At 36.6% G+C, this 22,340-nt stretch overlaps 3 protein-coding genes and 1 long non-coding RNA gene across 7 annotated transcripts; 1 reads left to right on the top strand and 3 right to left on the bottom strand.

Annotated features, from left to right (window-relative positions):
- The first annotated feature begins 439 nt into the window (after positions 1-439).
- On the top strand, positions 440-5,254 carry LOC107694032 (uncharacterized). Of its 2 annotated transcripts, none has more exons than XM_016493647.1 (4): positions 440-1,035; positions 1,133-1,265; positions 3,338-3,472; positions 3,583-5,254. In XM_016493647.1, exons 1-4 carry the CDS (start codon positions 504-506, stop codon positions 5,054-5,056), a joined length of 2,274 nt encoding a protein of 757 aa, XP_016349133.1. In that variant the 5' UTR covers positions 440-503; the 3' UTR covers positions 5,057-5,254. The 2 variants fall into 2 exon arrangements, with proteins under 2 accessions (XP_016349133.1, XP_016349132.1); XM_016493646.1 differs by lacking the exons at positions 440-1,035; positions 1,133-1,265 and adding exons at positions 1,859-2,454; positions 2,552-2,684.
- Positions 5,255-7,397: 2,143 nt separating this feature from the next.
- On the bottom strand, positions 7,398-7,976 carry LOC107694034 (uncharacterized). Its single transcript, XR_001634816.1, has 3 exons — positions 7,883-7,976; positions 7,746-7,811; positions 7,398-7,480 (listed from the first exon to the last, which is right to left on the bottom strand). It is a non-coding gene; the product is annotated as an uncharacterized LOC107694034 (long non-coding RNA).
- Positions 7,977-9,245: 1,269 nt separating this feature from the next.
- On the bottom strand, positions 9,246-16,112 carry LOC107694033 (dehydrogenase/reductase SDR family member 11-like). 3 transcript variants are annotated; one of them, XR_001634815.1, is made up of 7 exons: positions 15,861-16,107; positions 15,551-15,760; positions 13,677-13,771; positions 13,456-13,585; positions 9,731-9,827; positions 9,594-9,659; positions 9,246-9,328 (listed from the first exon to the last, which is right to left on the bottom strand). XR_001634815.1 is itself a non-coding variant. In XM_016493648.1 (7 exons), exons 1-7 carry the CDS (start codon positions 15,990-15,992, stop codon positions 12,871-12,873), a joined length of 789 nt encoding a protein of 262 aa, XP_016349134.1. In that variant the 5' UTR covers positions 15,993-16,112; the 3' UTR covers positions 12,449-12,870. The 3 variants fall into 3 exon arrangements, 2 of the variants coding, with proteins under 2 accessions (XP_016349134.1, XP_016349135.1); XM_016493648.1 differs by lacking the exons at positions 9,246-9,328; positions 9,594-9,659; positions 9,731-9,827 and adding exons at positions 12,449-12,912; positions 13,125-13,190; positions 13,262-13,335 and having other exon boundaries at positions 13,416-13,585; positions 15,861-16,112; XM_016493649.1 differs by lacking the exons at positions 9,246-9,328; positions 9,594-9,659; positions 9,731-9,827 and adding exons at positions 12,449-12,912; positions 13,125-13,190; positions 13,262-13,354 and having other exon boundaries at positions 15,861-16,108.
- A 1,681-nt stretch (positions 16,113-17,793) lies between these two features.
- Positions 17,794-21,125, bottom strand: LOC107694023 (carbonic anhydrase 4-like). The gene is made up of 8 exons (XM_016493631.1): positions 20,562-21,125; positions 20,112-20,168; positions 19,408-19,572; positions 19,143-19,288; positions 18,647-18,739; positions 18,498-18,564; positions 18,130-18,293; positions 17,794-18,040 (listed from the first exon to the last, which is right to left on the bottom strand). The coding sequence occupies exons 1-8, from the start codon at positions 20,713-20,715 to the stop codon at positions 17,864-17,866; spliced, it is 1,023 nt and encodes a 340-aa protein (XP_016349117.1). The 5' UTR covers positions 20,716-21,125; the 3' UTR covers positions 17,794-17,863.
- Positions 21,126-22,340: the final 1,215 nt, after the last annotated feature.

Raw genomic sequence — 22,340 nt, 5'->3', positions numbered from 1 at the left:
AATTTGCCTTAAATACTTGTAATTCTCATGTCTTATAGCCTACTTTTAACTGTAATGCCATGCTTTCTATTGTCCTAAAATGTAATAACAATAATATAAAATGTGGTTTCAACAAAGCATTGATTTACTTTAAAAAAGAAACAAAACAAGAATACCCTTTTGTTTGTTAGCTTTTGCATTGCGACCTTTCCCTCTCGCAAATAAGATAAATACGAATTTGCCTTTTGCAAATAGGCTCTATCCATTGGAAATGAGAATCCATCGGAAATCATTGCACACTGTACACCTGCCACACGGACGACAGGGGGAGGAAACAGATGTATATTAGGGTATTCAAGTTCATTGGAGGAGGAAAGGGTTAATTAAATGCCAGACTCCTCCCATTATTGACCAGCAATATATTAATACCCACGGCAGCCGGTGAAAGAAGCCGGTTCTCGTAGGACAGGAGAGGCTGCGGTGCTGTCTGAGACTCCGTGGTGCTGAAAGTGCCGCCCGTCGCGATGTGGTCCGTGTTTTTCGTGTTTCTGTCTTATCTAGACAGGAACTTTGTTAAAGGCGAATTCTTAAGCCAAGCTTTAGATGCAGAAAAAGAGAGCAAAGAGCTCTTTTACATGCTCAACAACACTCTTTGCGCCAAAAGTTCGGTTGTAGGAGAGTATCACCTCCATCAAGTTACCGATGGAGCTCAAGAGGTTCGCTCTGTGCATGACTCTGAGGGCCGCCTGGTGGACTGCTCTGTGATCCAAAACGAAATGCAAGTCAAATCTTTCATGCATGTTTGCAGGCTTGGGCTAAGAAACCAAATGAGCTCCGATTTGAAGATGAGTTTGACAGGGATGTCCGAAGCGAAGGCGAATTGTAAGAAATTGAAATCAAAAGGCGACAGAAACGTAGTCGCGACGACCAAACAAGCAAAAGAGCCGAACTCTGATGCGGCGAATAATAAAAAGACGCGAACCAAGCGAGGCTTCACTTATCCCGGGACACTTTGGTGTGGTGCAGGGAACATCGCAGATCATTATGATCAGTTAGGTGAGTTGACTTTAATTCACTGACTTGAGTATTATGTTTCATTTTAGTACTGTAGCAAGTGTTTAGGCATTTTGTGCATGTGATTTTTCCCCCCTAGGCGAATTCGAAGAGACCGACAAATGTTGTCGCGTTCACGATCACTGCCCATACGTCATCCATGCGTTTTCCTCCAACTATGGATACACCAACTTTAAATGGCACCCCCTTAGCCACTGCGACTGCGACAATGCGTAAGTTTGATGTGGTCCAGAATGTGTAAGTTTGATAGATGACAGCAGCCTCCAGCAGCATGACAAGCTATAGGCCTACTTAATTTAAAACTACTTTAAAAACTAAAAAAAAAAAAATCACTATTGTATATAAGCCGTTTTTATGACGTTATATTAATTGAGACACGTTTATTATGAGAATTTAAGTATTGTTTCTTTTAAATTCTATTTAATTGAAGGACTAAAATGTGATTAAACGATGGAAAACTGACTGTTATGCAAAAACATATAACCTACAAATCTTGTTGATATTTGTCAGTTACCTACAAAATGTTTAAATGTGCTTCTGGTATGTTACAACAATCAACATCAATTAGCCTAATTTTTACTGAAAACTATTTTCAACAGAACCATCATATTATAATCAAGGGTGTACCAACAACCCTAAATTTAAGAATTAGATCAGGTACGGACGACAGGGGGAGGAAACAGATGTATATTAGGGTATTCAAGTTCATTGGAGGAGGAAAGGGTTAATTAAATGCCAGACTCCTCCCATTATTGACCAGCAATATATTAATACCCACGGCAGCCGGTGAAAGAAGCCGGTTCTCGTAGGACAGGAGAGGCTGCGGTGCTGTCTGAGACTCCGTGGTGCTGAAAGTGCCGCCCGTCGCGATGTGGTCCGTGTTTTTCGTGTTTCTGTCTTATCTAGACAGGAACTTTGTTAAAGGCGAATTCTTAAGCCAAGCTTTAGATGCAGAAAAAGAGAGCAAAGAGCTCTTTTACATGCTCAACAACACTCTTTGCGCCAAAAGTTCGGTTGTAGGAGAGTATCACCTCCATCAAGTTACCGATGGAGCTCAAGAGGTTCGCTCTGTGCATGACTCTGAGGGCCGCCTGGTGGACTGCTCTGTGATCCAAAACGAAATGCAAGTCAAATCTTTCATGCATGTTTGCAGGCTTGGGCTAAGAAACCAAATGAGCTCCGATTTGAAGATGAGTTTGACAGGGATGTCCGAAGCGAAGGCGAATTGTAAGAAATTGAAATCAAAAGGCGACAGAAACGTAGTCGCGACGACCAAACAAGCAAAAGAGCCGAACTCTGATGCGGCGAATAATAAAAAGACGCGAACCAAGCGAGGCTTCACTTATCCCGGGACACTTTGGTGTGGTGCAGGGAACATCGCAGATCATTATGATCAGTTAGGTGAGTTGACTTTAATTCACTGACTTGAGTATTATGTTTCATTTTAGTACTGTAGCAAGTGTTTAGGCATTTTGTGCATGTGATTTTTCCCCCCTAGGCGAATTCGAAGAGACCGACAAATGTTGTCGCGTTCACGATCACTGCCCATACGTCATCCATGCGTTTTCCTCCAACTATGGATACACCAACTTTAAATGGCACCCCCTTAGCCACTGCGACTGCGACAATGCGTAAGTTTGATGTGGTCCAGAATGTGTAAGTTTGATAGATGACAGCAGCCTCCAGCAGCATGACAAGCTATAGGCCTACTTAATTTAAAACTACTTTAAAAACTAAAAAAAAAAAAATCACTATTGTATATAAGCCGTTTTTATGACGTTATATTAATTGAGACACGTTTATTATGAGAATTTAAGTATTGTTTCTTTTAAATTCTATTTAATTGAAGGACTAAAATGTGATTAAACGATGGAAAACTGACTGTTATGCAAAAACATATAACCTACAAATCTTGTTGATATTTGTCAGTTACCTACAAAATGTTTAAATGTGCTTCTGGGATGTTACAACAATCAACATCAATTAGCCTAATTTTTACTGAAAACTATTTTTCACAGAACCATCATATTATAATTAAGGGTGTACCAACAACCCTAAATTTAAGAATTAGATCAGGTAGAAAAAAAATCAAGTTAACGATTGCAACAGGTTACCAATTTTTGCAGTGTATGATTTCAAATGAAAGTTATTTTTTTAAACTGATGTCAAAGCTGCAATCAAATCGAAATCATTATCTTTATGTAAAAATGCTGAAAAAATAGACATTTTGAAACCATCTCCATATTTATTTATGCTAATGACCACTTATATCTGCATCTTACAGCTTAAAGGAATGCCTGAGACGTGTCAATGACACTTCATCCCGAGTAGTCGGACAAGCTTTCTTTAATGTGATCGAAGTGCCTTGCTTTGAGTTTTCATTTGAAGAGCAGTGTGTTGAGCGTCACTGGTATGGGGTGTAAGTATCAAATTCTGCGAAGTTCTAAATCCTTCCATATACTCTAGTCTAGTGTACAGTCTACAGTAGCCAAATTAATGCAATTTTTAACTCTTATCTCCATCATAAAGGTGTAAAAAGTATGACAGAGTTCCCGTAGCAGTGATTAAAGAATCAAACGCTTATGACTTTGGAGGCATTGATGTCATTGATGTATTGACTATCGCTCCTCCTAAGAAGAAAGAGTCAGACGAAGAAAAGCAGAACAAGACTCAGAACGCTGAAAGCACAACACAGTCGTCATTTTCTGAATCAAAGACCACCGCCCCTGAAGAACCCTCGCTCACAAACGTGGTGACGGCTGCAGAGGATTTCATCAAAGTGCTCGCCACAGTCTCCACCTCTCAAAGCTCATCCGCAGACACAGGTAAAGGAGAAACTCAGACGTCAGAGAAGAAGAGGAAGAAAAATTCCAGCAAGAAGAAAAAAGAGAACAAGAAGAAAAGAGGAAGGGGTAAAGGCAGGAAGAAGAATAAAAAACTTGATGCCGTGTTAAAGGTCGACGAAGGAACAGCCGGTGCGCCGTCGACAGGTCAAACAGAGGAGGTCATGGGTAAGAACAACTTTGCGGAGGAAGCAGCGAAGATTAATCGGTTTAGCATAAAAGAAAATAATTTCATGAACAGTGAGCTAGATTCTGTAGGAAATTCTAATAAGATGATGAGAGATGATCCTCAGAGGACAGTGAATGATAATCAGGATGATGCTACCATTACAACCTCAACAAAGACAGGTAAAGAACCAGAGATTCTAGAGCACAACCAAGCAAACGACACAGAGTTCGTCTCCTCCTCACCTGCAGCTCACATTGTCCGCTATAAGACCAGAGCTAAGCTGAGACAAAAAGCTGGAAAGAAAAAGCAAAGAAAAAACAACCCTTCCACAGAAGCCACCCAACTTTATGTCAAGGAAGAAACTCTCTCGACTAGTCCATCTGAAGGTGTCAGCCTCGCAACGTCAACAACCGAGAGTCCAGTTGATGCTGTAAGAAACGAGGTGATGCAGATTACACATTACATGGATGAAAAGGGACATGTGTTCACTACTACACAAAAAACACCCATTGTTAGAACCAAATGGCCAAGTTCGAGGCAGAGAGAAGGAAGAAAGAGAATGAGGAAAATCATTGCTTCTTCTACAGAAGGACCTCCTCGTGATATCAGCTCTCAGGAGCCACTATTGTTCACAGGTTCTGCAACAGTCAGGCCAACAGATGTACTAGAGCGACTGGGATTGGACCGACTTGAAAACCCAACAGAAAGTTTGAAGGACACCAATGGTAGAAGGAACAAAGGAAGGCGTGTAATCAAAATCTGCTATGAAGCAGTTTTGCCGGACGTTACAGACACAACACCCCTCCCGACTCTGATCGAAAAGGACACTGAGTTTCAGTTGAAGGGTCCAGAGATAAACACGGCACCAATGTTTCCTCTTCTACACACTAACACTCCGTCCAAGGCAACCCGCAGACCTAGGAAGACAAAAATGAAGAGAAGCAAGGAGCGAGGAAACCGAGAAAAGCGTGGAAAAATTAAGAGAGAGTGAAATTCAACAAGCTCCACATGGTGCGACCAAACGGTTGGTTATCTTCTAGGCTGCCATACGATATGCAGCAACATTGTTTTAATAAGCAGTGTGTTTTTACCTACTCTGTTTTTATAGCTCCCTTGATGGTAGACTGACAGATCAGATAATTTTTATGAAGCATGTGTTTCTCGACATGATTGCTGAATAAAGTAAATAAGAGCACTGGTGGAATATAGCGTGGTTTGAGAAAACAATCCTCTGCTTCACAGTATGGGTTTTGTTTTTAATAAATGAAGTGTTAAGTGTTCCTCCAGGTAACCTGATTATTTACAGCATTTGCTCTCCTGTTAAAAAACAAAAAAAGTCAATTTATGATGGTCATTATTCTAGCACAGACTTTGGCCTTACTAGGCTTTTGCCAGTGGACTTAAGGGTCACATTCTTCTCAAAGGATAATCTGCTTTAGGTACCTCACCCACTGTCCGACATTAAATGTATTGTAACACTGAACTTAAATCTCCCATCAGCTGATCCTCACATGTTCTTGTTAGAAAGCGAGGCCTTTGCAGAATCGCAGTCTGAAATATGCAATGGAAGATACAATGCATATGAAATATGCTGCTTTTAAATATTCAAAATTAATTCATGTAGAGGACATGAAGGTGTGAATTATGGGGTTTGGGGAATCTGACTTCCTAATTAGGTCTTGAACTATTAAAGTTGGGGCCATTGAAAGTACATATGTTTCAACAGGATTTTCAAATGTTTCATTAACACGTTCTCATGAAAACATACTACTCAAGGGAGACCTCTGTGTGATTTCTATTATTCAAATGAGGGACCACCCAAATTTATGCATATCATGGCCTGGACAGAACATCACACCATTTTGCATCACACCAGCTTCCTCCTCCGCAACTCAGAACGAGTGTGTGAAAACAATGTGGAGTCTCATACCAGCTCCCTGGTTCCCAGACACGGAATAATAATCCAGCATTCAGAGGCTGTCGACATTATGAAATAATATACATTCCAAAAACAGTACAATAGTATCACTTACAGAGCATAAAAGACAATTCATGATTGATTCCACAGTGTTTCGTGCTGTTGCGGTCATGGAAATGGGGTTAAGAGGGCGGGACTGTGTTCCCATGAGAACAAGAGGCTTTTGCTGAGTAACTGTGTGTTCTGTCCACTTGCTGAGACAGACCATCTAAAGACCGCAGAGGAACTCGAATGAATGTAAAGCGGGTAAAAAGTACAAAAAGTGGCTAGATAACTAATCTGGCTATTTGGTTTAAAGCAAAATGATTTTAATGAACTTTACATTTTTAAGCAGAATACTTTAATGGCAAAACAACAAGCACTTAATGCTTCCCTCACAGCCTTAACACACATCTTATACTCAGGGCTGAACATTTCTGGTTGCTAGGTAATTTTCCTGGAGATGCCAATCATGCATGAGGACGAAACATTGGGCAGCTACAGTCTTAAAATAAAAGCAAATGCAAGCAAAAATCAGTTTTATGATTGTCATTTATACTATAAATACATTGGAAAGTAACAGTTGCTTTTTAATCCCTTTCTTTACTATACCGTTTTTAGAGGAAAACAAGGCGACAGACTCTTTCACTAATATTGTTTTACGCTCTTGGCATAATAAACACTGGCAGTAGTTTCTCTACTTTTCAATATTCAATAGGTGTCACCTTTGATTTCAAAAAAATAAAACAGAAAGAGTAAAGAGCTATTTGGTAGTTTCTACCAAAGCTCCAGAATAACAAGGGGACGAATTTACGTGATATTAAAAGCGAGGGGGACACGTCCCCCGCGTCCCCCGCGTAATCTACGCCCCTGCAAAAAAGCACCATAAATGTAGATCATAAAACAATGCACTATAGTCCAAATCTTCAGAAGTAAGTAAAAAGGGTTACCAGGGTTTATACTTTTTTGTTACTGAAGTCAATAACTTAATCGGGAAGTTTGATTAAAACAATTGATGCAATGTAACCCTGCAATGCTGACCTGCAAATTCAGAGCTAAAGTTTGTACAGAAGTATCCCATTTCATCAGCACTGATTTTTTTGTCCGCAAATGTTCATCAATATGATGTCGAGCAAAATAAATGACAGTGATTCTGCATTTTGCACAACTGATTTTTTAAAATATTTAAAACGGCACCAAGAGTGTTTAGAACTTTTTCTAAAAATCATATTTTTATCTGTCTAGTAATATTTACAATAATAGATGTACTATTATTAGTAGTAAATATGTTATACTAGTATACTACATATATTAGCAATATAGTAAATTGAACAATAATACTTTTTTTTTCTTCAAGTTCTGTACTTCATCACTGTCACAATGTGTCAGAGATGCTTGATCCCGTTTATTTGCTCGTTACATCGACTGCTCCACTGGCGTGATCTCAATGTCACCAATCTACACGAGAGGAAGGAAAAAACTATTATATTAAACAATTCAGCCATTAAATCAAGATTCTACCTAGAAAATACAATGCCGAAATTTTCCACTGCTGCTCAAATTGACTCTACATCAGTAGAAACCAACAAAGAACAGTGATTATTCTAATTTATGACAAATTCCTATCATCAAAATATCCCATTCATCTCATATTCAGAACATTGATGAAGTGACAGCAAACATTAATCGCACAATAGTTTCTCCAGTGATGCATGATGCTTACTTGAACATGAGGAGGAGCACTCAGGACATACACCACTGCGTTTGCAATGTCAGCTGCTTGTAGGCACTGTAATATTTAAACATGTAAATGATGACCTTCAACATGTTGTATAGAAAGGAATCAGAATTGGTATATACCTTTACACTTTTGTAGGTAGCAACAGCTATTTCTGGGTTTTCACTAAAGAGTCGGTAGGCAAATTCTGTCTCCACTAAACCAGGAGAAATTTGAACATTTGGCCATGACTAACATGACACATTCTACAGTTCAGATAAGGAATAACTGCTTATTTGATTTACATACATCCATTATAGTTTTCCAGCCACTGGTTTTGCCGCTCAACAGTGGCTCTGGGAGAGCCAAACCTGCATTATTAATGCACACGTCAACTCCCTGATGTTGAACTTTGATCCAGGAGAACATGGATAACATATCGTCCTCTACAGACAGATCACATTTATATGGGATCAGAGTGCCGCTGAATCCACTACTGACACATTCAGCAGCCAGTTTCTGTGAAAGGGAAGAAATTTCATGAAGGTTACAAAGCTCAAAAACCAATGGCAGAGGTTTATAAACTTTGTACTATTGCTGCTCTAGTGTCATAATAATTTGTCAGAATGCAATGTACACTGTTTTCAGGGATAGTTCACCCCGAAATAAAAATCCTGTCATCATTTACTCCACCTCAAGTTGAAAATAAGTTTCTTTCTTCTGTTGAACATGTTTTGAAAAATGTTGATGGTCCCCATTGACTTCCAAAGTATTTTTTTTTTCAGTGGGGTCCATCAAACAGCCTTATTCTGGGTCCGAATAAAACATCAGATCATGCACAGACTATCCTGTCTCTTTGAATTTAAATCTATATTTGTTCACACCGGCTCTTGAAAACCTCTATGCGAACACACTTGCCCGAAAAAGTGCGGGGGACGAATTTACGTGATATTAAAAGCGAGGGGGACACGTCCCCCGCGTCCCCCGCGTAATCTACGCCCCTGCAAAAAAGCACCATAAATGTAGATCATAAAACAATGCACTATAGTCCAAATCTTCAGAAGTAAGTAAAAAGGGTTACCAGGGTTTATACTTTTTTGTTACTGAAGTCAATAACTTAATCGGGAAGTTTGATTAAAACAATTGATGCAATGTAACCCTGCAATGCTGACCTGCAAATTCAGAGCTAAAGTTTGTACAGAAGTATCCCATTTCATCAGCACTGATTTTTTTGTCCGCAAATGTTCATCAATATGATGTCGAGCAAAATAAATGACAGTGATTCTGCATTTTGCACAACTGATTTTTTAAAATATTTAAAACGGCACCAAGAGTGTTTAGAACTTTTTCTAAAAATCATATTTTTATCTGTCTAGTAATATTTACAATAATAGATGTACTATTATTAGTAGTAAATATGTTATACTAGTATACTACATATATTAGCAATATAGTAAATTGAACAATAATACTTTTTTTTTCTTCAAGTTCTGTACTTCATCACTGTCACAATGTGTCAGAGATGCTTGATCCCGTTTATTTGCTCGTTACATCGACTGCTCCACTGGCGTGATCTCAATGTCACCAATCTACACGAGAGGAAGGAAAAAACTATTATATTAAACAATTCAGCCATTAAATCAAGATTCTACCTAGAAAATACAATGCCGAAATTTTCCACTGCTGCTCAAATTGACTCTACATCAGTAGAAACCAACAAAGAACAGTGATTATTCTAATTTATGACAAATTCCTATCATCAAAATATCCCATTCATCTCATATTCAGAACATTGATGAAGTGACAGCAAACATTAATCGCACAATAGTTTCTCCAGTGATGCATGATGCTTACTTGAACATGAGGAGGAGCACTCAGGACATACACCACTGCGTTTGCAATGTCAGCTGCTTGTAGGCACTGTAATATTTAAACATGTAAATGATGACCTTCAACATGTTGTATAGAAAGGAATCAGAATTGGTATATACCTTTACACTTTTGTAGGTAGCAACAGCTATTTCTGGGTTTTCACTAAAGAGTCGGTAGGCAAATTCTGTCTCCACTAAACCAGGAGAAATTTGAACATTTGGCCATGACTAACATGACACATTCTACAGTTCAGATAAGGAATAACTGCTTATTTGATTTACATACATCCATTATAGTTTTCCAGCCACTGGTTTTGCCGCTCAACAGTGGCTCTGGGAGAGCCAAACCTGCATTATTAATGCACACGTCAACTCCCTGATGTTGAACTTTGATCCAGGAGAACATGGATAACATATCGTCCTCTACAGACAGATCACATTTATATGGGATCAGAGTGCCGCTGAATCCACTACTGACACATTCAGCAGCCAGTTTCTGTGAAAGGGAAGAAATTTCATGAAGGTTACAAAGCTCAAAAACCAATGGCAGAGGTTTATAAACTTTGTACTATTGCTGCTCTAGTGTCATAATAATTTGTCAGAATGCAATGTACACTGTTTTCAGGGATAGTTCACCCCGAAATAAAAATCCTGTCATCATTTACTCCACCTCAAGTTGAAAATAAGTTTCTTTCTTCTGTTGAACATGTTTTGAAAAATGTTGATGGTCCCCATTGACTTCCAAAGTATTTTTTTTTTCAGTGGGGTCCATCAAACAGTTCTATAACCCATATTCTTCAAAATATCTTCTTTTCTGTTCATCAGGAGAAGGTTAGGAACAACTTAAGGGTTAGTAAATGTTGACATAATTTTCATTTTTGGGTGAACTATCCCTTTAATAACCTTGGACATTTTTGCTAGAGCCATAGACACTTTGTTCACAGCTTCAAGATATACATAATTTACATTTCTTTTAGCAAACGTTTTCAGTCAAAACACTTGCAAATTAAGTAAGTCTGAGATGGCTTAATGACTAAGTTTTATACTAGTATCTCAAAAACGTTTCCATTGATTTACTTCATTGAATGTGCCCTTTTGTTTTCCAAGAAATCATACAGATATCATATAACACAAGGGTGAGTAAAAGAAGCAGATGTGATCTTCACTGCATCCTCTTTTGTCAGTGAGTAGGATCTAGCCAATAGCAATGCACGCCCGATTCTGCTACTGTAGGGGGAGAGCGGGGCACAAAGTAACACTTTTTGACTTTCTCAGTTTGTGTAAATCCACATGGGGTTCAGAATATATATATTTTTATCCACAGTAATTTTACACTTGTCTAGTACAAATACGTCGCTTTGTTTCATGATTACAGTGTATACGTATTTCTTTATTTACCCTCAAAAAATGGAAGTGAATGTGACAACATGCGTAGGTTGGGTACATTGTAACTTCTGAGGGGTACGTTGTAACATGACCATATAACAGCTTAAAATGTTATCTAATCGAATGAAAAAAATATACAAGACAAACTAAAATATTTTGTTAATAAAATAAAATAAATATTTTTTTCAAATAAAATAATGGCGTTTTTTAAGAATTAAAAAATAATCTGATTTTGGAGTTTGACAATGAACACATTGCAATCATGCTTGGGACGGCCCACATAAACGAGCAAAAAATGCTTTACATCCCTGTTGAAAAAACCAGCATATGCTGGTTAGGTATGTTTTGACGTTGGGATGCTGGTTTAAGCTGGTCCTTTTGCTGGTTTATGCTGGTCATGTGCTGGCAAAGGACCAGCATAAACCAGCATTTATTCACCTGTTTTCGTTGCTTCTCATTAAAATGTATTAAAGTAAATAGTGTAAATTACATCGCTAATGTCATAGAATAGCACATTGTAACGCAGTGTTACAACGTGCCCCATCTGCGCAACAGGAGTTTAAAACCAGTTGCTGTCTTCTGCTAGTTAGCGAAGCATTAAAAAAACTATCTAAACTGATAAATAACAGATTGGAGATTAAAATAATAGCATTTTTAAAAATAATAATGTCTAATTTTAAATGATTAATATAAACAGAGATGAAACATTTACTTCAGCCAGAATTTTAATTTTACTATGGTAAAATAAATGTTCATTGATATCTTCAAGATTTTTGGCGCAATTTTTTTTTTTATATAATGTTGATATGGTAACTAATAAATACTGTAAATTTTGTTATGCTAGCATGTGTGGAAATATTCAAACCATGTGTGTTACAACCCCGCGTTACTTTGTGCCCCGCGCTCCCCTACATCAGCGCACCTGAATCTTGTCAGCTCCTCCGAGATTTTCGCGGGTTTGCAGTCACATTCAATAATTGCAATTCAGACATTATTTGCAATAGCTTGCTATTATGATCTACCTCCGCATTTTCCAGTGTAACAATAAAATTCAGTTCAGTAAAACGTGTTTAACCGTTAGGATTGCTGCTGCGAATAGCACGTCCTCATCCTTCTCTTTAGTTCGGAAGTGTCACGTTCATGCAGCACCATTAGAAATTCGCACTTGAATTCAACATGAATATCAATATTCAATGCAGTATAGGGAAATAAAAAGGCTATTGCATGATTTTTTTTCTGAAACTTGAATGCTAATTGTATGTTTTTATGCACTAGTAATATCCATACATAACGTTTGATTTATTTTTATTTGTTTATTTAGATAAAAGCTATTGCAAATTCAGTTATTTGGGGTCTATAGTCCTCAGCCATGTTTGTAAAGCAATATTTTTTCCTCCTTGACTTGAAAAGTAGCGATTTGTTAGTTTAATCAAATACACTTTAAGAAGAAAATAGAAACACCTTTTTTAATTCGTTAACATCTCACTTAAAAATATTAAAGGTCAGAACTGCAGGCACAGAATTGAACAGAAATTTGTAAAGCATCATCACATCTGTAAATGTTCATTCAAGAAGGCAATTATTATGATGTCAATCAAAATAAGTTATAGTGATTCTGCATCAGTACTTGATGCAAAGTGCTCTCTGTACTTCTTAAATAATTTCTCCAATATTAATTTGGTCTTTTTAATATATACAAAACAATTATTATAAAAATTTTATTATTATTATCAAGTCATTTCAAAGATTTGGAGTGCAGAAAAAATGTATGGGACATTCTTGTGGCTTTTGTCAGCTCTACATTTCATATTTTATGCTATTCATGGGCTAAGATAAGGATGTCAGAGATGCTTCCTCCAGTTTCTCTGTTCAGTTTATGTCAACTGCTCCACAGGCCTCATCTGAATGTCACCAATCTAGAAATGGGAAAGGAAAAACATTATATAAGAATTTAATCATGAAATTTTAAATACCTACCATACACTGCTAAAACTGATTGTAAACTGCCTACTGAAATAAATGAACTTTTGCACGACATTCTAATTTATTGAGATGCACCTGTACATGAACAATGTCAGCAAACACTAACAGCACAATACTGTTTTCTCCAGTGATGCATGATGCTTACTTGAACATGAGGAGGAGCACTCAGGACATACACCACTGCGTTTGCAATGTCAGCTGCTTGTAGGCACTGTAATATTTAAACATGTAAATGATGATCTTCAACATGTTGTATAGAAAGGAATCAGAATTGGTATATACCTTTATACTTTTATAAGTAGCAGCAGCTTTTTCTTGGTTTTTACTTAAGAGTCGGTAGGCAAATTCTGTCTCCACTAAACCAGGAGAAATACACTGTTAAACAGAGAGAACACTTAGTGCCAACAAGTCTTTGTACATGCAGTAATCATATTACAGTGTTCAGCAGAAGCAAATCCTGATCCTCCTGCGCTTACTGTGGCACGTATGTGGGTTTTGGCCTCTCGTAACTCTTGCCTCAAACCTTCTGTGAGAGCCGTCACTGCATATTTGCTGGCGGTGTAGAAGTGTATATCGGCATTGTTGACGACCCGGTGTCCACTCATGCTAAAACATACAAATATATTAAAAGTTTTGTTGGCCCAGCACAGGCTGGAATCTGAATACAGGCAAAAAGTCTAATAAAACATTCCTGTACCTGTTAATATTAATGATATGACCATCATCAATATTTCGTTCTTTCATGGACTGGTATGCCTCGCGGGTGCACACTGACAGGGCAATGACATTCACCTAAACAAAAAGTGAAACTCCTGAAGTGACTCCTGCTGGTCAAAACATGTATAAAAACAGCTTTTACAAACACATTGCAAATGTTTTATATATATATATATATATATACATACATTTAGTCATTTAGCAGACGCTTTTATCCAAAGCGACTTACAAATGAGGACAATGGAAGCAATCAAAATCAAAAAGAGAGCAATGATATACAATTGCTATAAGTCTCAGTTAGCTTAACGCAGTACACGTAGCAAGGTTGTTTTTCTTTATTATATAATAAATAAAAAGAAAAACAGATAGAATAGAAAAAGAATAGAGTAAGCTAGTGTTAGAGGCCTTTTTTGCTTTTGATAATTGTATAATAAATAAAAAGAAAACAAATTCGTGGTCAGAATTATTGGCACCCTTGGTAAATATGATCAAAGAAGGCTGTGAAAATAAATCTGCATTGTTAATCATTTTGATGTTTTATTTTAAAAAAATTCACATAAATCTAACTTTTCATTGAAGAATAAGAATTTAAAATGGGGGAAATATCATGATGACATAAATGTTTTTCTCAAATACACGTTGGACAATTATTGGCACCCCTAGAAATTCTTTTGAGTAAAATATCCTGATGTGCAGCAAAAGATAATTGTGCTTCACAAATTAGAAAGTGACTTTAAGAAAAGAGCTAAAGCAGTGAAAAATCCCAATTCCACCATCAGGGCAATAATGAAGAATTTCCAATCAACAGAAAATGTTACAAATCTGCCTGGAAGAGGACGTGTGTCTATATCGTCCTAATGCACGGTGAGGAGGAGAGTTTGAGTGGCTAAAGACTCTCCAAGGACCACAACTGGAGAATTGCAGAAAATAGTTGAGTCTCAGGGTCAGAAAACCTTAAAAAAAAAAATGAAACGGCACCTGCACCACATGTTGTTTGGGAGGGTTTCAAGAAAAAAAATCAAGAAAAGAAAATACTCTCATCCAAAAACAATCCCCAGCATATTCTGTTTAAATAAAATATCAAAATGATTAACAATGCAGATTTATTTTCACAGCCTTCTTTGATCATATTTACCAAGGGTGTCAATAATTCTGACCACGACTGTAGATAGAATACAAAAAGATTAGAAAAGCTAGTGTAATTATTAGTGTTTATTATTAGTTAATTATTATTAATTATTACAATTATTAGTGTTAGTTTTTTTTTTTATATAAATAGAATTAGAATAGAGAGTGCTAGAGTTAGAGGGTCAAAAAAAGATGGAAGATATGTATATATAATTCTAATTCTAAATAGAATTATTGCAATCAACAATTCATCAAATACCATTAAATATATAGGCCCTATGTGTTCTTTGCGGGGCTTGTTTTGTTTTATGGATGGCTTGTCTAAAAACACCAATAAGAGAATATTACCTACTACTCTTCCTTTTAATTACACAAATATTTCATTAAAAATGTCTACAAATTTATAAAGCGGATCCGAGATCAGTTAAAAACCATAGCCTACTGGTTCAATTGTTCTCATTCATGGGTCCACAGAGATCGCCCCCGAACGGCAAACCATTGAACTTTCGAAACATTTCAGAGCGCTCATTGCTGAAATCACGTGATTTTACAGTCTGATACGGGCTCCGAGCCATTGGTTCGAAACAAACGATTCTTAAAAGATTCGAATCTTGAAGTGATTCGAAAGCACCCATCGATTGAAACGGTTCATTGAAATGAGCTACTGGGAAGAACCGATTCGCAGAAATGAGTCGGTGGCTTTTTCGTCGCTACAGTGTTACTTACATCCATCATAGTCCTCCAGCCACTGGTTTTGCCGCTCAATAGAGGCTCTGGGAGAGCCAAACCTGCATTATTAATGCACACGTCAACTCCCTGATGTTGAACTTTGATCCAGGAGAACATGGATAACATGTCGTCCTCTACAGACAGATCACATTTATATGGGATCAGAGTGCCGCTGAATCCACTACGGACACATTCAGCAGCCAGTTTCTGCAAGACAAAAGAACACACGATTCTTCAGCCGGTGCATAAACATGTAGCCTACTTCTCGCGAGTGTATGCTATAAAGCGTATGCTAACGGTGCATTACCTCTATTTGCTCCACATTTCTGGCACAGCCGACCACCTTCATGCCATGCTGGACAAGAGACTTTGCGATTGCAGCTCCGATTCCCACTGAAGCTCCAGTGACAAGAGCAACCCTGCCTTTCCAGCGATCCATGTTGCTTGTTACTCTCACGAAGATCAGGTCCTGGACAGCTGACTGTAGTTACAGTGATCAGGGTTGCCAGGTCCAGCAAAGCTTTTCAGCCCAAAGGTGTTTTAACACCTGCTCACACCGCCCAAACACACCCTCGTACACTACACGTTCAGCATTGCTTTTATCTGATTTGAGTGATTTTAGCTAGGCTTAATTACCTATATTACAGGCTATATTCTGATTTATTTTATTTGGTATGTAATTTGATAATCTCCTTTTAATTTGTGTTTTTCATTCTCTTTAAATTAATTTGAATTAAACATGCAACATGCATGTTTTGGATGAGTATAAAATTAATAAAAATTCTGATAACTGATAGTCCATGTAATAGTAGGCTATGGTAAGAGGTAGGCTAAAGGTGGTATGTGTTTATGCTTATGAATTAATGAATTAATTAGTATGCTTTTCCCAGTCTTTTTGATATTGTCTGCCTCTCAAAATAAAGTATTTTTTTCTTTGAATTTAAAATTCTAAAAGTTGCCAGTTCCTTCTCAGTTCTCCTTTGGTTGCCAGGTATTCAGTACCAATAACAAATCACCCAATTTGGAATGTCAATGAATAATCTGTCTTCTGAGAATCTGGCCAATGAGAACACACTTCCTTTTTATTCCATACAGCTCTAACAGGTGCAATAAATATTAAAAAGTGTTCAGCCTGTGCAATTTTCACAGGGTTAGTTATTCATTATACGCTGAAACACTAAAAATGCTGGGTTAAAAATAACTCAAATTGGGTTATTTTGGCAACCTTTCGCTGGCTTGTCTTAACTCAACTATTGATTGAAAATTATTATTGCTAGCTTAAAATGAACCAAAAATAGGTCAGAAATTAAAAATCACACACAGAATTACTAGAGGCAACAGTAATGTTAAAAATAACTCAAATTGGGTTATTTTGGCAACCTTTCGCTGGCTTGTCTTAATTAACTCAACTATTGATTGAAAATTACTATTGCTGGCTTAAAATTAACCAAAAATAGGTCAGAAATTAAAAATCACACACAGAATTACTAGAGGCAACAGTAAAAATCAATGAGTGAACATTTATTAAGAGAAAACACCCAAAAATCATTGTACACTCTAAAAAATGCCGGGTTGTTTCAACCCAACTTTGGGTCAAATATGCACTAACCCAACTGTTGGGTTAAATTTTTACATTACATTTTTAACCCAAAAGTTGGGTTAGTCCAAATTTGACCCAAAGTTGGGTTGAAATAACCCAGCATTTTTTTAGAGTGTATGACCATGCGTTTGTTTGGTTTTTATTGCTTATATTTTGGCTGAACATTTACCAATACAGAAAAACAAGAATACAGTAATTATAATCATTAAAAAACCCAAGACCAGTTTTTAAGTTTTTAAGTCTTAAGTATTCTCATCACATGTGCAGCCATGTTCTCTATGTCCTCTATAATATGCTGTATAATGTTAAACAGTGTCCTTTTGCGCTTGCTAATTTATACTTTCCACAAAAAAAGAGCTTTCTACATTCTTATAACAGGGACTGTTGTGCAGTAACGTTTGCATGCAAAATTTGGGACACAGTTATATATATATATATTTTTTTTTTTACAACAGTTAATATAAGTTCAATAGATATCAAAATTATGATTTTTGTATAATTAATTTTCAGCTAGATAAATTCCAGAAGACCTCAAGCGTGGGATGTGAAGAGGGTGCATATGTTTGACTACCTGCCTTACATACTAGATACTTTTATGTTAGATATACATGTTGAAGCCACACATGGCTGAATGACAATAAAGTTTGATTTGCCATGAATTATTTGATGAATGATAAATATCTTGCTTCCGAGTAAAACCTCAACATAAATCAGACAGTGAGAACACAGAGGGATGTGAAAACAGAGCTGACAAATAAGGCAGTGCTAACACAAAAAACATAACTCCTAGAATAATACACTTCACGTCCATACCGCAGCTGAACGGGGCGGTGTGTATTTACCATTGCAGTCCCGTCAGAAAACGTCAGGTTTGAAAACGCAGAAAGCTGCAAGACAAACAAAAGACGACTATATGGTATTCTTTCATTCTTATGATGTGTTAAAGTTTCACTTGTTTATACATACAGCAAATTACCTGTTCTTTGCTGAGCGGAATCGCTTTCTCAAATATTGTCCAGACCACAGCTTCAGAGCAGCCTGGTGTGGTGAGGGACCCCTGGTAGCGGAAGTACCTCTCCAATTCATTATGGGGGAGAATGAGCATGTCTAATGATACAGCTGACAGTGTTACATTGGTGCCTAAAAAAGATGTTTTACAAGTTGTCACAAAGTTCCCATTCTTTGTTCTAAATATAGCCTGTCTGAATAATAATAGATTATCAAACAAGTTCCTCCCATATTAGAGATATCGCAACCTTGAGTGACTATAGCACTGCTGTAAATCAAACAAGAAGCAATAAAAACATATTTATTAAGTTTCGAAGGTACATAAAATAACCTTACCAGGATGTGCAATATTTTTCAGAGAATTTATGATGCCATCATATTTTTTATTGGCACTTGGTGATTCCTGTAAAATAAGATGCATGTGATAAAACACTGTTGTATTAGCTGTTAGTAGCAAACATTTAACAAGGCATCTCTTGGTTTACCTCATAAAAAAGTCCAAGGACAGCAACTCCTGAAGGGTCATTAATGGCCTGTTCCACAGAGTTGTAATTTTCTTTAATATGTACAATGTGAAGCTGTTAAGGATAAAAAAAAATATGCATGCTTAGTTTCTTATCGATTCACAAATAAGTGTAGGAATAAAGCCTGTCTTTCCACCTTATTTTGCAATGCGGAAATTTTCTGTGAATGTGCGAGACTTCTGATTCATTAGCCACTATTTGTTGATAATTAAAGTGCAGTAAACTAAAACTATTTGCACTACTATAAACCAGAGTGTTTATATATAATACGTTAATAAAATAAAAATAAAAATGATAACAAATAGCACTTTGCAATATCACGCAGCATGAAGGATTGTTTTTGTACAGCTAAAATTACTGGAAGTGGATGATACCGGAAGCCACACAACTTCATTCAACTTACAAATGGACGTCCCTGTTCTTACATTAAAAATAAGATGGATTTCTCAATAGTTACCTCCATAGGGTATTTCTCTCCATCTATAGTATGTTCTGATCCAGGTCCACCATTCTTGCCCCAGTGCAGATGAAGCTGCTGAGCTTTGTAATTGGCTCCTAAATTGGCCCCACTAATTGCTGCTCTGTCTGGCAGATTAACTTGCACTACAGATGATAAAATATATGGCAAAAGTTGTTTATAAAGTGAAATTAATATACAGTTGCCAATAATGGGTAAAGGATATTCACCATGAAAATGTAGGCTATACTTAAGAGTAACTTACCAGTGTGTCCATTGTTTGTAATGAGAGTATTGATTGTCTCTTGGTAGCCTGTAAACTGCACTGGGGTCAGACGACTGTCAAAGACAACTTTCTTTGTTACAATGTTAATAGGTGACTGTTTTGTATTTCCACAGTCTGCGGCTACTATTGCCCAATCATCCGGTCCTATACAAAAAGTCATGTTATGTTAATATAAATCATACACATATGTTCAAAAGTTTGAATGATTTGATGTCTTTGAAAGAAGTCTATTTTGCTCATCAAGGATGCATTTCATTGATCGAAAGTACAGTAAAAGCTGAAATATTGTGGAGTTTTACTCAATTTAAAATAACTGTTTTCTATCTGAATATATTTTAAAATGGCATTTTTTTTCCTGTGATGACAAAGCTGAATTTTCAGCATCGCGATCCTTCAGTAATCATTCTAAGATGCTGATTTGCTGCTCAATAAACATTTCCTATGATCAACGTTGAAAACAGTTGTGCTGATTAATAAAAATTATTTGATTAATAAAAAGTTCAAAGAGACTTCACTGTCGATTTTTGAGCAATTTAATGCATCCTGTTTGAATAAAAGTGTTTCATTTTTTTTCAAAATAATAAAAATATAAATAAATATTACTGACCCCAAATGTTTGAAAAATACTGTATTTTTTTTTCTAATAATTTTATATAAAACATTGAACAAGGCACAATGCTCACCTACACATCTTACTTCGGACTGATTGTTGCAAGTTACTTGAGATTGATAGCACCAATCTGAAAGGAAACCAAGTTGACTTATTGCAAACTAATGTATATGTAATATATTGATAATGAAATATATTCACATTTAATTAATTACATGAATACAGACAACGACCAGTGTATGTTGTCTATGTTCAGGTTAAAAAGATTTGAACTGGACCTCTAAAACCTTCAAAGGTGTTTAATTCCATGTTTTAATTCTGAAGTTGCTCAAAAATCAACAACTCTTGTTCTCAGATTCTAATAAATCTTCGTAAACTTATAATTCTTGCAAGCCTTCCAATATATACAGTGCAAAACTTCACTAAAATTGATGGACTAACCTAAATTCAGCAGCATCAGGTTTAACAGTAAATCTGTTTTTATGATAAATAAGATGACATATACACCATTTAACCTGCTTACCTGCACTTGAAGCAAACCTGCATAAAATGGCAAGTACAGAAAAACAGAGCACATTCATCCTTAATATTTGGATAGAAAAAAAATCCACCTGAATGATCAATCCAGCTAAACAACAGGGGAATGTATTTTGCGATAGGATACTTTGGAGGTGCATTTTATAAGAGCACAATGACCCGCCCTTTCACGTTTTACAGCACAAACTCCAGAGACCATAAAACTCATTTGTATTAGGATAGATCATATTCTTACTTATGAGTAATTCAGTGTATCCAATATACTCTAATCTAGTCATGATGACAAAAATGTTCCCCACCCATGAAAAACTTTCACTTGGTTTCAGATAACACATGATAAACCACTTATGATCAGTTATCACTAACTAATGAATAATGTAGTTGCATAGGCCCATCTTTGGAGCAGTAAGCAAACATGACAACAGTAAAATGAAGCTACATTCCATTACTGTTGTATGTATTAATAAAGGTTTTGATACATGGATATACAGCATAACGTAACATAAATACACCTGTGGGTGTTTGAATAGAATGTAAGCCAGATCACCAGTTACGGTCTCTGATCTGAACTAGTTAAGCCATCTAGTGGTGACTCTGAGATAGAATATATGGGATCATACAGCATTTAGACCTTTCCCCCCCCCTGAATTGCAGCACTACTTAAAATGCTGACTTGCCCGACATTTCTAAATTGCCTAAAATGTCCGGGTTTTGGCTTTGTTTTGCTTTTTCATAGTGACGTGATCTACAGTCCTCATACTGTATGTGCGCGTATTAGCATTGGTTTGACCATCCTCTGTAGATCCCACCTTCTCGCACGCCACGATTGGTCGATTATGTACAATACCTGCACGCTATTGGTCAAACAATGTTTCAGTCATTACCATCACCAAGTATGAAGAAATGGCCTTCCATACAAAACCGGACATTTTAGGCAATTTAGAAATCCCAGTCAGGGCATGTACGTGGAAAAGATGGTGACCTTGCTTAAAAATACAGTAAAATGATAGCGGTGTAAAAGTTTATCATAATTTATGATAACTTTAATGACAATTTATTGATTAATGTTGATTGTATTTAAAATGTCTGAAATAATTGATTGAATCTTTATAAAATAAAAAAAAATTATATATAAATGTTGGATTTGTGTATTAAATGTAGCAATAATGAAGGCATTTAGCTAGTCTTACAAACTAAAGGCAAAGATGGTAATTGAATTAACCCTAATCTAAACCTGTCTGGATAATACCCATCTTTTCAAGTAGTTAGTTAAAAGATGCTATCTATACCATGACATTTATTTCAGGACTCAATCTTGCTTTGAACAGAAACAGGCATATAAAGGATGTCCAGGCTCAACCCCTACTGCTTGAACAGTGAGAATACACTTTATAGACGCAGTTTTTAGCACCGAAACAGTTGTAAAACATGATCAAGTTCATGGAGTTGATAAAGGATCCATTGGTCTCAGTGAATTGCTCAATGAGTGATTTGTGTGTTTGATAAAAGGGAGGCAAACAACGTCCTCTAGATTTGACCTTATAGATGCCAACCTTCAGCTTTCATAATCTCGGATGCTCGTGTTTCACACACATGCTGGATATGCAAGTTGCTGCAAATGTTTTGAAATAAAGTGATTTACTAGTAGGCTTTTTTTCCCCAGCTCCAGTATATCTGGTATTTCCAGTATATTCTCTAAATTTCAATGCAAAAATAAAACAAAAAGTGTTGTAACAAAGAAATCTGCAATGAAGATATACTCCAA

Source organism: Sinocyclocheilus anshuiensis, unplaced genomic scaffold (genome assembly GCF_001515605.1).
Source record: "Sinocyclocheilus anshuiensis isolate Anshui unplaced genomic scaffold, SAMN03320099.WGS_v1.1 scaffold2360, whole genome shotgun sequence".
In the NCBI taxonomy this organism is placed as follows: Eukaryota; Metazoa; Chordata; class Actinopteri; order Cypriniformes; family Cyprinidae; genus Sinocyclocheilus; species Sinocyclocheilus anshuiensis.
Note: the sequence above shows the minus strand (reverse complement) of the source record. Positions and strands in the feature narration are given on the sequence as shown.

What these genes read in the sequence shown, in the direction of transcription:
- LOC107694032 (XM_016493647.1), top strand. Translation starts at nt 504, where the DNA reads ATGTGGTCCGTGTTTTTCGTGTTTCTGTCTTATCTAGACAGGAACTTT. An exon ending in AGATCATTATGATCAGTTAG is followed by an intron (nt 1,036 to 1,132) that starts GTGAGTTGACTT and finishes TTTCCCCCCTAG; the next exon opens with GCGAATTCGAAGAGACCGAC. An exon ending in GAGCGTCACTGGTATGGGGT is followed by an intron (nt 3,473 to 3,582) that starts GTAAGTATCAAA and finishes TCCATCATAAAG; the next exon opens with GTGTAAAAAGTATGACAGAG.
- LOC107694033 (XM_016493648.1), bottom strand. Translation starts at nt 15,992, where the DNA reads ATGGATCGCTGGAAAGGCAGGGTTGCTCTTGTCACTGGAGCTTCAGTG. An exon ending in GAAATGTGGAGCAAATAGAG is followed by an intron (nt 15,761 to 15,860) that starts GTAATGCACCGT and finishes TTTGTCTTGCAG; the next exon opens with AAACTGGCTGCTGAATGTGT. An exon ending in GCTGGAGGACTATGATGGAT is followed by an intron (nt 13,772 to 15,550) that starts GTAAGTAACACT and finishes CTTTTTGTTTAG; the next exon opens with GTGAATGTCATTGCCCTGTC.
- LOC107694023 (XM_016493631.1), bottom strand. Translation starts at nt 20,715, where the DNA reads ATGCACCTCCAAAGTATCCTATCGCAAAATACATTCCCCTGTTGTTTA. An exon ending in GAGAGAAATACCCTATGGAG is followed by an intron (nt 18,740 to 19,142) that starts GTAACTATTGAG and finishes TATCCTTAACAG; the next exon opens with CTTCACATTGTACATATTAA. An exon ending in GAAAAATATTGCACATCCTG is followed by an intron (nt 18,294 to 18,497) that starts GTAAGGTTATTT and finishes CATCTTTTTTAG; the next exon opens with GCACCAATGTAACACTGTCA.